This window comes from Xenopus laevis, chromosome 1S (assembly GCF_017654675.1).
Source record: "Xenopus laevis strain J_2021 chromosome 1S, Xenopus_laevis_v10.1, whole genome shotgun sequence".
Classification (NCBI taxonomy): domain Eukaryota; kingdom Metazoa; phylum Chordata; class Amphibia; order Anura; family Pipidae; genus Xenopus; species Xenopus laevis.
The window spans coordinates 139,582,817-139,595,996 of record NC_054372.1 but is presented as its reverse complement, the minus strand read 5'-3'; the positions used below and the strand labels follow the sequence as shown (position 1 = coordinate 139,595,996).

The 13,180-nt window shown below is 38.9% G+C and overlaps 1 protein-coding gene across 3 annotated transcripts in view; it reads left to right on the top strand.

Moving 5' to 3' along the window:
- Window positions 1-13,180, top strand: part of LOC108707097 (scavenger receptor class F member 2) — a 137,956-nt gene that overhangs the window by 89,078 nt on the left and 35,698 nt on the right. For all 3 annotated transcript variants that reach the window (XM_041580266.1, XM_018244055.2, XM_018244054.2), the window contains exons 4-6: window positions 700-1,219; window positions 2,323-2,541; window positions 3,449-3,577. In XM_041580266.1, the coding sequence (XP_041436200.1) occupies window positions 700-1,219; window positions 2,323-2,541; window positions 3,449-3,577 (868 nt within the window). The remainder of the gene's footprint in view (window positions 1-699; window positions 1,220-2,322; window positions 2,542-3,448; window positions 3,578-13,180) is intronic.

Genomic DNA, 13,180 nt, shown 5'->3' with positions numbered 1-13,180 from the left:
AAATTGCTCCTCTTCCCCCTTTTAATGTTTTGCGTATAAAAAGAGTTTGTGATCATTTTTATTTTGTGCGATGCCTGTTTGAATTAGCATTTTTCCTATAGCTTTTAGCAGATAAATTGAGATAATGAGAACAGAGCATGATGTCAAATTTTGAAAGGTACTGTAATACATAAGAGCTGCTAATCATCTGATTTGCTTAATGGAGTAGTAGTCAATAAATAGTGATGGGCGAATAAATTCGCCAGGCACGAATTTCCGCGTTTCGCTGCCGATGATTACATTTGCAAAACTGCAATGAAAATTTGCAGACGAAAAATCTGATGCATTGCAAAAATTTGGAATAGAATAGTCAGAATAGTTGAGCGCATTGTCATTAACTTTAATGCATTTAGCCAAAATACATTCTTGTCATAAGAAAAAACATTCACGGCGCTACCGACTGTATCACCACTGTTAATAAGTTTTTTTTTTTACTACTCCTTTATCCTTACTGGTGATGGGTCTAAACAAAACAAACAATTGCTACCTCAGTCTTGAATTAGAGAATTTTTACACCTCCTACAATCATTTGGGAAAAACTATTACCTAAAGATGCTAAGGCAAAATCTCGAAGTTTTGTGTTTTCCTTGTGACATTTACAAAAAAATATATATTGTAATAAATAACATGTTTATTTGTGTCTATTTTCTTTTATACTAGAATGTCCTAGGCAGTTTTGGGGTCCAGACTGTAAAGAAAAATGTTCCTGTTATCCTAATGGCCATTGTGATGATGTTGTTGGGCAATGTACATGTAATCCAAATCGCTGGGGTCCCAACTGTGACACCCCCTGTCTGTGTAAACATGGAAGATGTGACCAAGAGACAGGGAAATGTACCTGTGAGCCCAGTTGGTGGGGTCCTCAGTGTTCAAGTGCTTGTTACTGCAGTACCAACTCACAATGTGACCAGGCAACTGGAAGATGTATCTGTCAACCTGGATGGTGGGCCCGGAGCTGTAATAACCAGTGTTCTTGCAACAATTCTCCATGTGAACAACTGACTGGCCGTTGCCTATGCCGGGAGCGATTGTGGGGCCCACGATGTGAAAGAGTTTGCCAGTGTGCCAAGGGCAAATGCAACCAAGCTGATGGAACTTGCACATGTGACCCAGGGTATAGGGGGAAATTTTGTCGTGAACCTTGCCCTGCAGGACTTTATGGACAAGGCTGCAGAAAAAGGTAATCTTTTGTATGCATTCGATTAGGATATATAGGCAACTTCCAGTTGTTCCAGATCAACAGTTGCCATTATACTTGTGGATGCATGCATTTCATTTACAGTATCTAAATAAGCCATTAATGCCTGGTCCTGCACTAGTTTGTTCATCTTATGTAAACTTAGATGTTTAGACATTGCATTGAAATGACCACCATTCATACATTGACCCCCACAGACATGGAGTATTGATTTTCAACAAAGATATAGCCTATCTTTGCTATTAAACATTTTATATCCCAGTTTGCAACATATTTATCTTCTTTGCTTATACAGAATTTATTTTTCTAATTCATAATGAAAATCGGTCGATTTACATTTTAGCTGGCGGTAAGGCAGGGGAGGCAGTTCGGGGAGATTAGTCGCCCCAAAGAAGAAGAGATTTGTCACCAGGCCCGAATCTGCCTGTGTGCCCTGACCCTAAATGGTATATAATGGAAAAACTTCTTTATGTTAGAACATGGCTGACACACAGCTAACAATTTTTAAGAATAATTACTTCCTATTATGCCTTTTTCTAACCTTCAATTGAAAATTTTCTCTAGTTGTTTGAGACAGTGGCATAACTAGATGTTACTGGGCCCAACAGAAAATAATTTTTCAGGCCCCCAAAATGTCTAGAGATTGACTTGTTTTACCAATATTTATTGAAATTGTATATGAATTAGGGCCTCATGGGGCCTCTATAACCCTTGGGCCCCCCTGCAGCCGCAGGGTCTGCTTCTTCTATAGTTACACCCCTGGTTGGAGACACTAACCCAAGCTGCCTGGTTACAACAGTTCAGTGTTATAGTTATCATGTTTTATTGCTTATCTATTCAAGCTGTCTCCCAGTCATTTTTCATTATGACTCCTAAGTTCCTGCCTGTACTACCAACCATAAAGCAACTGAGAATGTGAGCATGGAAGTTCATAAACCACAAGGAATAAAGCTGTACACTAATCCCATATTATTTTAGAATGCTTCTATCTACATCAAATGAAAAGTTTCTTTTTAGGGAAACCACCTTTTGTGAAATGATCATCTGGGACTCAGTAATACCTTTATTTCAATCATCAATTTTAGATGTGGTCAGTGCAAAGGACAGCAGCCTTGTACTATTGCTGATGGAAGGTGTATTGCATGTGAGGCTGGCTGGAATGGAACTAAATGTGACCAAGTCTGCTCTGAAGGCTTCTATGGCGAGGCTTGTGAAAAAGTGTGCCCACCGTGCAAAGATGGGCACACTTGCAACCACATTACCGGAAAATGTTCTCACTGCAATCCTGGCTGGATCGGTGATCGGTGAGTGTTCTTACAGACACGTTGTTCAAACCCTTTGATGAATTAGAATTACATTTATGATACCATGGTGTATGTACACACATGAGTCTACTCTTTCTCAGACTACATAGTTTTAGATACATAATACCACAATTCAGTGCACTAATTTGTAAATATCTGGAATATTTCTGAATATCATTTTCTCTATAAAGTTATGCAAGTCATAGGGATGGAAATATCTTGTAGAAGTGCTGATGATTTCTTGTAATTTTGCCTTCTTTGTTGCTCTATTCAATATTGTTCAGCTCATTTAGATCATTTATGTATTGTGCAGCTATATTTTTTTAATTTCTTGCATTTATGTTATATTAGTCAGTAGAAAAATGGCGACTCCAGACTCACCCCACCGCTATATACCTCTTTATTCAGCTCCACGAAACTCTGTGTGCTCAGCCACCAGCGTCCCCACTGTCATATAGATCCAATCAGCAATTCGATCAGACGGCACTCCGGGTAATATAGAAGAAGTTTATTGCAACAATAGGGTTAACAAAATGCCTTACGTGTTTTGGGAAAGCCTCCCTTAATCATAGGCATCAATAATGCTGATTGCTGATTGGATCTTTATGTTATATTGCTGCAATTTAAAGCAGCAGGCTGGGCCAAATTTACATAGCAGGCACCCCTAGGCCTGTTGCTGCTCGTTATTCGTGCATATGAACAAATTTTCATCATTGGGTTTGGGGCACTGGTTATTGGCGTGCTTGAAATCTACAAAATTATAGTATAACCTTTGTGTCCCCAGTGCTTCGGAGCAGATGCAGCTTGGCAGCATGCCACCCTAGGCCTGGGCCTATGTGGCCTTTCCACAAATCATAGTTTTCAATTTAAACCATTAAAACTCTTCTTTTTTTCTTTTTCAAATTAGGTGTGAAACAAAATGTCGCAATGGAACATACGGAGAGAATTGTGCCTTTGTCTGTAGTGACTGCTTCAATGGGGAGTGTCATTTTGAGACTGGGAAATGTCTATGCAGTGCAGGCTCTTATGGACCATAGTAAGTGTTGTGTTTTCCCACACGTTTTGTCCCTTGAAATATCCCAAGTTTCTGAACCTGTCACGGTTGGCACCCTAAATCTAGAACCGATGCCAAGCACCCTGGTCTCGGCTCGTGCTTCTGCCTGTAGCAGCCGCCTTTGGCCTCAGGAGGAGCCCTCAGCTACTCAGATCCCGCCAGGTCTTATAACGAGAGGTGCAAGGCAAGGGGTTCTGGACAAGCAGAGGGGCACAACCGGAAAGCAAAGTCTTTGGGCAGAAGGTTGCGGTACAAGGCATAAGACAGAATCGTCAGATCAGGCCGGGTTGGGGCAGGCAGAGTACAAACGAAGTCAGGCAGGCAAGGGTCAAACCAGGAAGTCAATCAGAGGGATGAGGCAGAATCGAGGTCAGAGATCAGGCAGGGGTCAGGATACAGAATGTAGAATCGTCAAAAGCCAGGCAGGGGTCACAACAGGAAAGCAGGATCAGAATAACAAACTAGCACAAAGCTCAGAACGCACCAGGAAACAAATCCTATAACAGGTAAGGTCCCACAACCCTAATGAGCCTTAAATAGAGTTCAAATTTTGCGCGCCTTTAAATTGGAGCCGGTGCCGAAATAGCAGAACGGCGCGGCCTTGCGACTTGGTGTCCCCGCCGAGGGGGTGGCAGGCGTCCCTGCCGTCCCCCCACTAGACCACCAGGTAAGATTGTTACAGAACCATTGCAAAGAATTTAATCAGTTCTTCTAAGACCACTGACTGAGCCATGTTTTCTCATTATACCACATAAAAATGTGGCCTATAATTAACAGATTTGTTTTTTGTTAATTTGGTATTTATTTTATGTTCCTCCCCTTCTCTTTCTGTCATTCAGGCCACTGCTTAATTTGTAGGTTAAATGGGTCAATTGCAACCACATAGTAGTTTACATTGCAAACTGGAGATCTGCAAATTAAAAAATTAAATATAACCATACAATGAATCAAAAAATAAGCACATTGCCTTATTACCATTTTTTTCATACTGAGAGGACCCACTCCTTAATGATAAAGGGTGCTTAACACCATAATTTGGATTTGTTTGTCTGAACTAAAGTTCTTATTGGATTGAACCACCTATCACCTCAATGTATTATTGGATAATACTTTTGGCACAAGTTGTCATTTTATATGCAAATAATTGGTACCCAAATCTGCCTACACTCTTACATTAAAACGGCTCATATTTATTGAGTGGTAACACATGATAGTGACCTTATTGGTATATTTCATTGTTCGATATGGAAACAATGACAATCGGGGCAAAGGTTAAGTATCTCACCAATCATAAAAGGGCTTTGAAATGCTTTTATGCACACATAAATGCATTTCTGTACTCATAAAATATGATGAAAGTAAAATATGAAAGTGTGTTATAAAGGGAACTTGGAATTTGTGCGTTCTATGTGCTATTAAAATTGGATTAAATTAATCTTGAGGATTTCTTTCCCCCTTCTAGGATGTTATAACTTTCTAACATCATGTAAAGCTCACAGTAAATGAAAGCATATTTGTAGTCATATTGAATCCAGAACACCATATGATGAAAATATCTTTGAAGTTGCAGGCTTTAATTACTTTGGCACTTGATGACCCCTATCATACCCTGCCTTACTTCTATCACATGTACTGTATCTCTGAGTTTCTTTATGTTCTCTGTTACCATTCATTTGTCAATGCACAATAGCAAAGCAAGGGAACGTCTCATACACAAAACCATTCTGCAGGATATGGTATCACGGTTGCTGCTTTTCCATCTATGAAAAACAGACATAAAGACAGATTTCCAAACATACATGCTAAAATGCAGTTGTCGATAACCATCAGTCAGGTGTTTTAGACTGATAAAATTTATGGCTGATTTGTTTCTATCAGCACTACAATTTATGAACACCTATGTTCATTAATATGTTTCATTTATGTAATTAAGCTGATTTGTATTTGTTTGTAGGAATATCTGACTTCAGTTTTAGTTATGTAGCTTAGCTGACGGACTTAGTAGTACAGGTATGGGTCCAGTTATCCAGAATACGGATCTTTTCATAATTTGGATCTTCATACCTTAACTCTACTAGAAAATAATGTAAACATTAAATTACCCCAATAAGCTGGTTTTGATTCCAATAAGGATTAATTATATCTTAGTTTGGAGATCTTAGTTTAGTACAAGGTACTGTTTTATTGTTACAGAGAAAAAGGAAATCATTTTTTAAAATTCTGATTATTTTATTAAAATGGAGTCTATGGAGTCCATAATTCAGAGTATTCTGGATAATTGGTTTCCCGGATAATGAACAGTTTGTTAATTCATTTGGTTTTCATCCATGCAATGTTGTCATTTTGTTTGTGGATGGTTTGAATTTACTGAAGAGGAAATTCGTTGATATTTTGATTGTTAATTAAAATTAGAAGATCTTTTTGGTTAAAACCAAGTAATTTGGCCTCTGATAGTAATATCGTCCCTAAATTGTGTTTCAAATGTCAACAACCAATTAAAATTCTCTAAAGGGTTCTGTTCGCTGAATCTGCATAGGAGGGTAAGGTTTTCTCAATGGCAGAATACAGTATATGCATTAACTTGTATTATTTTGGGCATAATTGTTATAATACAATTCTAGAAGGGAAATTCACTAAAGGGCGAATTTTCCCCTCAGAAGACTCTACCACACTTCGCTCCACTTTGTCAAAAGTTAATTTGCAGCGCATCTGCCAATTCATCAAAATGTTAGGTTACATCTCAGCACTGGCAGATGAGTGTCGGCGAAGCTGCGACAGTGAAAATTCATAAGCATGAGAATGTCATAGCTGACTTTCGCTAGAGTTCATGTCTGCCTAGCAAAACAGGGCGGGTACCTACATGTCATATATGTGTCTTTATTAATGATGTTGGTGAAATTGCTTGAAATGGCCACTTATTATTAAAAAATGTCCAAGAAAGCAAAATAAAGACATACAAGATCATTTATTGTCCTAGGCATGAGCCCATACTAAAACAAATGTGGCATGACCTTCAAATGGTTAAAACAATTTTTAAAAAATATATATTTAACAGTTACAACTTTTAAACATGATCCCACTTTAAAATATTAAAACGTTTTAACTTTTTTTTATGACTTTTTATGGAGGACGTAACTTCATCTTAGGTCACCAGGTAAAACCTGGCAAAGCAGACTCTAGTGAAAGGTGTCATGTAATGGAAAATTCTAATCTGTGGAGTAACAATAGTACGTGAAAAAAAAGGCATGAAACTTCGTTAGGGATGTACTCTTTCGCTAGTGAATTGTCCTCTACGCCAGTTAGTAAATTGGCAATGTCCCTGCGGATGGGATTTCTGTTGAATTTTTGCTAGCGACGGCCACTTCGTAAAAATTTGCCCCTTGGAGTAAGGCTTTATTAATATATTGTGCCTTACTCCGAGAAACCCATGCAGGATGCATTATGGTATCCTAAAGACACTATTTGTAATCTGAGATCTTGCTGATTTGATAGACAAGACTAGTGGAATCATTATGTCTGCTTTCAGCCATGTTTTGGAGCTTAAACAATGGGTTTAATTGATGTTAACATTATTTTTTAGTAGATTTAAGGTATGGAGATCCAAAGTACAGAAAGATCCTTTATCCCTTATCCAGAAAACCAAAGGTCCCAAGCATTCTAGATAACAGGTCCCATGCATGTACTGTTTTACTATTACAAAGAAAAAAGAAAATCATTTTTAAAAAATGTTGATTATTTTTTGTCCCTCTTGTTATTTCCAAAATGTTGGGAGGGATGTATTAGTTACTGTCTGGTAACCAACGAGAGAGCGGCAAAGCAGAGAAGGAGTTTACCACACTGGGGATAGACTGCCTGTGTAATGCATACAAGAAAAGACTACTTGAAAATAAAATTCATTGTTCAAAGGGCCTGCAATAAACACTTCAAGTATTTTCGGCTGGAAAAATATTAGCCCTGTGTTTTTTAGAGACGAGGAAATGTCATCTTGATAAAACAGTTAACCACATGATGTCTCTTCATGTTTGCAGCTGTTTCTCTTCCCCCCCCCCTCTTATTACTGCTTGGTATTTTATAGAAACCCACACAGCATCTTATGAGCACTTTGATCACTTTTAAATGCATGATATGAAAGAAACCCACCATTAATGTGTGCAGCTTGGATCTTCTTTGTAGCAAACTGCTGGATACCCAGATCTGCAGAGATTTACTTTAAACATCCTTACAGCAATTGAATGTAGTATAGTACATTCTGCTCATTTAAGCACACCTTCATTGAGCACTGGACGTGTTTTTTTTTACACAGTTTTAATATGATTTGATTGGCCAGGAAATTAAATGAAGTTAGTAAAAATTACAACATTAATAGAGACATTTTGCCTTGGAATCTTTCTTCTGAATGAGAGAAAATATAAAGCAAGATAAGTCAAACAAAATCGAATATAAAAATTAAGGATTTTCAATTATTTTCCTTCTGGCCTTTTATAAAGCAGCAATGCAGTACATATACAATTTTAATTAAAGACAGTGTTTTCAATATAGATAGAAACACATAGAAGATCTTCTATGACTATAATAACACATACAAATAACCAGGTATTGTTTAATGGGCCCCTGTATGAAAGCAAATCTTTGGTTGCTAAGGGTTGCAAAGCCTGGAGCTTGTTGTATGTCTTTTTGCTGCTAGATAAGATGAGGGAGTTTCTTTCTGAATTCAGGCTATCAAATATGTACTGAAATGGAGAACAGGTTACTCATTAACTGTTTGCATACAGTGGTTTTTTCCTTGAGCATTAGTATAAGATACTATATGGAAATCTGGAAGATCTGGCAAATGCCAAAACAACTTCTATACACAGTAGGTTGATGTGATTGCTATAATTCTCAGATTCAAGACTGGGAATGTAAAATGTCAGACCTTATCTGTAATCACAATCCATTGTATTAATTTTAGTTTCTCGTTAAACCAATCAAATGCTTCATTGCTCTTGGCCCCTAATATGGAATAATTTATTAATTTTTCATCATGCAGTGATGATTTTGACTTGAGGCATATTGCTTATGGCACACTTAAACAAATACAAGATTCCTCTGCACTCAACCCATTATCAATATATTTAAGACAGCGACATTTTGTGCATACTGCTACTGAAAAATGCCTTACCCTTTAAACAAAACAGGGATTGTTTGTCCAGTAGCAGTATGCACAATATGTCGCTGTCTTAAATATATTGATAATGGGTTGAGTGCAGAGGAATCTTGTATTTGTCTATATGTTTTTTGTGGTCACACCCTCATTGCACCCCCGCCTAATGATTTTAAAAACTAGTGGTGAGCACAACTTTCCCCTTGTTTGTTATGGCACACTTAAGGCATGGTCTATTAACCAACTATAGATACAGTTTGTTGTGCAATGTATTTCTTGCTTTTTTTGCTTTGTAAATCAAAATGATGCCACAGGACAAACATTATATATATATATAATGATCCAGATGGTACCCACACTCCATCACCGGGTTTCACTTTTCGGGTGCTTGATCAATTTAACATTTAAAATTCGAAGTGGACCAGCACTCTGTTTTTCAAAAGTCACAAATTTATTTATTACATCACAGTGCCTCCACTTTTGAAAAACAGAGTGCTAGTCCTCTTCAAATTTATATATATATATATATATATATATATATATATATATATATATATATATATATATATTGCCAACATATTTCGCAGCGCTGTATATATCTTTACAGTTCAGTGTAAAAATAAAAATGGGGTAAATAGATAGGCTGTGCAAAATAAAAAATTATTCTAATATGGTTAGTTAGCCAAAAATGGAATTTACAAAGGTTGGAGTGATGTCTTATATAACAGAACAGAAAACGGAAAATCAAATCATACTTACCGAGATTTTCTTTTCCTAGACCTGAACATGGCAGTGGACACTTTAGGGTTAATCCCTCCTGTCTGTGGACGGAACAGGAATTAGTAGCAAATAAAAGGAGGCCCCTCCCCTCTGCCGCCATCTTTTGGACTTTTCTGTAACTCCCCCATAGAGGGTTGGGAAGCCTTGTCCACTGCCATGTTCAGGTCTAGGAAAAGAAAATCTCGGTAAGTATGATTTGATTTTCCGTTTTCCTATTCCCTTCACATGGCAGTGGACACTTTAGGGACGTAAAAAAGCAAACAACAATGAGGGTGGGAATGCAATTTTACTCATTTAATACACTGTTAAGTACTGAGGATCCAAAGTTGGAAAGACTTTTTGAGTAAAGGTCAAATTTGTAGTGTTTGACGAATGTGTTCCAAGAACTCCATACTGCTGCTTTGCATATGTCCTCTGATGGTACCTGGGCCCTGAGTGCCCAGGATGTCGCTGTACCTCTGGTTGAGTGTGCCTTAACTTTAGAGGGTACTGAAGATGACTGGTTTGAGTATGTCATATGGATACATTCTTTTATCCAATTGGCCACAGTGTTTTTGGAAGGTTGGTTACCGATTCTCGTGCCTTGAGTTATAACCAGTAAAGAGTCAGTTTTTCTTATCTCTTTGGTTCTGTCGAGATAGATTTTTAAACATCTCACCACATCTAGCGTATGCCATTTTTCTTCTTCCTCTGAGTTAGGATTCTCAAAGAATGTTGGCAGGATAATATCCTGAGTCGTGTGGAATTTGGAAATTACCTTTGGGGTGAATCCTTCACGAGTTCTTAGTATGACCTTATCTTGAGAGAATGTGATTTTGTCCTCTCCCATTGAGAGAGCATGTATCTCACTGACTCTTCTGGCTGAAGCGATAGCTATCAGAAATGTCATTTTTAAATTGACAATTTTTAGGGGTGCTTTGTCCATGGGTTCAAATGGAGTAGAGGTCAAGGCCTTTAGTACTAGATTGAGGTCCCAAGGGGGAACTCTTGTTTTAGTTGCCGGCCTGATTCTTTTAAGCGCTTGGAAGTATCTTTTGATGAGAGGATTGGAACTCCAGCGGATTCCCGAGAAGTGGGAGATTGCAGTAATTTGTCCTTTAAGGGTGGAATTGCTTAGGCTTAGGTCTACACCCTTTTGAAGGAACTCTACCACTTGAGTTTCTGAGTTGGACATGGGAGAAGAATTGTTGTTCCTGCACCATTCTGAGAACTTTTCCCAGGTTTTGAAATATTTTTCTGTGGTAGCTGATTTTTTGGCAGCTAGTAGGGTGTTTATGGCACCTTCTGACAGTCCTAGGGATTTTAGTTTGTCCCTTTCAAGCGCCATGCCGTTAGAGCTAGCTTCTCCTGATGAGGGTAGTTCACAGATTTCAGTGTTAGAAGGTCTTGATGGTTTGGAAGTTTCCAATAATTCCCCTTGGAAAGGTGGAGAAGTTGAGGGAACCAAACTCGTCTCGGCCACCAAGGGGCAATCAGGATCACATTTGCTTGGTCTTGAGTGATTTTTGTAATTACCTTCTGAATCAATGCGAACGGGGGAAAGATGTAAAGGGGGCCCCAATTCCATTTTATTGAAAAAGCGTCTGTCAGTGAGGCTTTCGGGTCTCTTTTCCAAGAGCAGAAATTCTCCATCTTTGTGTTGGATCTGGAGGCCATTAGGTCTATTTTGAAGGGTCCCCATTTTTTCCAAATCATTTTGAAGATTTTTTGGCTCAGTTCCCATTCCCCTCCCTTGGGGAGAGTTCTGCTTAGTTTGTCTGCGATCACATTGTCTTTTCCCGCTATGTGGGAAGCTTTGAGGAGAAAGAGGTTGTTTTCTGCCCAAGTTAGAATAGTTGTGGTCAAGGCTAACAGATTCCAAAATCTTGTGCCCCCTTGTTTCATGATGTACCTCACTGCTGTAGTGTTGTCTGATTTGATCCAGACCGCTTTTCCCTGAATGAGAGGGCTGAATGCCAGTAAGCTTAGGTGAATTGCCTTTAATTCTCTCCAGTTTGAGGATCTTTGACTCTCTTCTGTGTTCCACCACCCTAGGGTTTTGTGGACCCCCATGTGAGCTCCCCATCCCAGACTGCTGGCGTCTGTGGTGATTGTGGTCCATGAGTCTATCTGTAGTGGCATAGGTATTCGAAGGTTCTTCTCTTGTAACCACCATCTCAAGCTTTGTAGGGTCTTTTCTGTGAGAAATATTAGTTGGTTTTGTGTTTTGGGGTTCTTGTTCCATTGAGATAGGAAATTGAAGTGGAGACTCCGAGTGTGTATCCTCGACCATCTGACACAATCTATGGTGGAGACCATTTTCCCTATTGTGCTTTGGCAGATCTTGACTGTCGTAATGGGATGAAGAATGAGTTGTTGTATATTTTTCTTTAAGTCCTTTGCCCTTGTCTTTGGCAAGCTGAGGGTCATTTCCCTGGTGTCTAAGATCGTGCCCAGGTATTCTATCCTCTGACATGGGATTATCATGGATTTTCCCCAGTTTATGATCCAGCCTAATTTTGACAGGTAATGGGTTGTAGTGGTGAGGTGAGCCAGCAATAGAGGTTTTGATTGAGCTTTCAGGAGGATGTCGTCTAGATAGGCGTAGATTTGTATCCCCATTATTCTTAGATTCGCCAAGACAGGTGCTAGGATTTTTGTAAATATCCTTGGGGCTGTGGCCAGTCCGAATGGCATGGCTGTATATTGGAAATGTTCCCCCAAGGTCTTGAATCTGAAGTATTTTGTGTGATCTGAGTGGATGGGGATGTGTAGGTAGGCATCTTGTAGGTCTAGTTTTATCATCCAATCCTTTGTGGAAAGGGATAGTGCAATTGACTTTAAGGTTTCCATCCTGAAAGTTGGGACTTTGAGATGTTTGTTTAGATGTTTTAGGTTTAGAATTACTCTGAACTCCCCATTCGCCTTTCTTTTGAGAAAAAGGTGGGAGTAAATACCTTTGAATCTTTGGTTTGGTGGTACCTTGGTCTGTCTGATGAGGTGAAAGAGGACTTGGGTTTTTTTGCAAATTCTAGAAGGTATCCTTTTGATACTATATCTTTTGCCCATTCGTCTTGGATTTCTTGAGCCCAAACTGCCTTGAAATCTTTTAGTCTCCCGCCTATATAAGACAGTTGGACTCTCGCACCTTCATGCTTTATTTTTATCAGTTTTGAGGTCTCTTTTGAAACCTTGGGGGTTTTGGAAGTTTTGGCTCCTGGTTTTCCATTGTCTGGTATTATATTTCCCCGGTCTGTATTGTCTGGCGTCCCGAAAGGAATTTTTTTGATTCCTGTTTTGAAATTTTCTCTCTCTTCTCTCTTGTGGAAGAAAGGCAGATTTCCCCGCCGAGGCTTTGGAGATGATTTGATCCAGTTTGGTACCGAATAGTAGATCTCCTTTGAAGGGCAATGAACACAAGTTGTGTTTTGACTGCGAGTCTGCATTCCAGTGTCTGAGCCACAGGGATCTTCTTGCTGAGACGGCCAAACCCATAGTTCTGGCTGCTAGTTTCACATTTGTTAAGGAAACTTCAGCGGAGTAATCGTTGGCCACTTTTATGTCGTGGATCATTTCTAAGAGTTTGTTTCTTTCCACACCCGATTTTATGGCATGTTCCAATTCGTTTATCCAGATTTTATTGGCTCTGGCAACCGTAGTATTAGCTACTTCCGCTTTGCAGA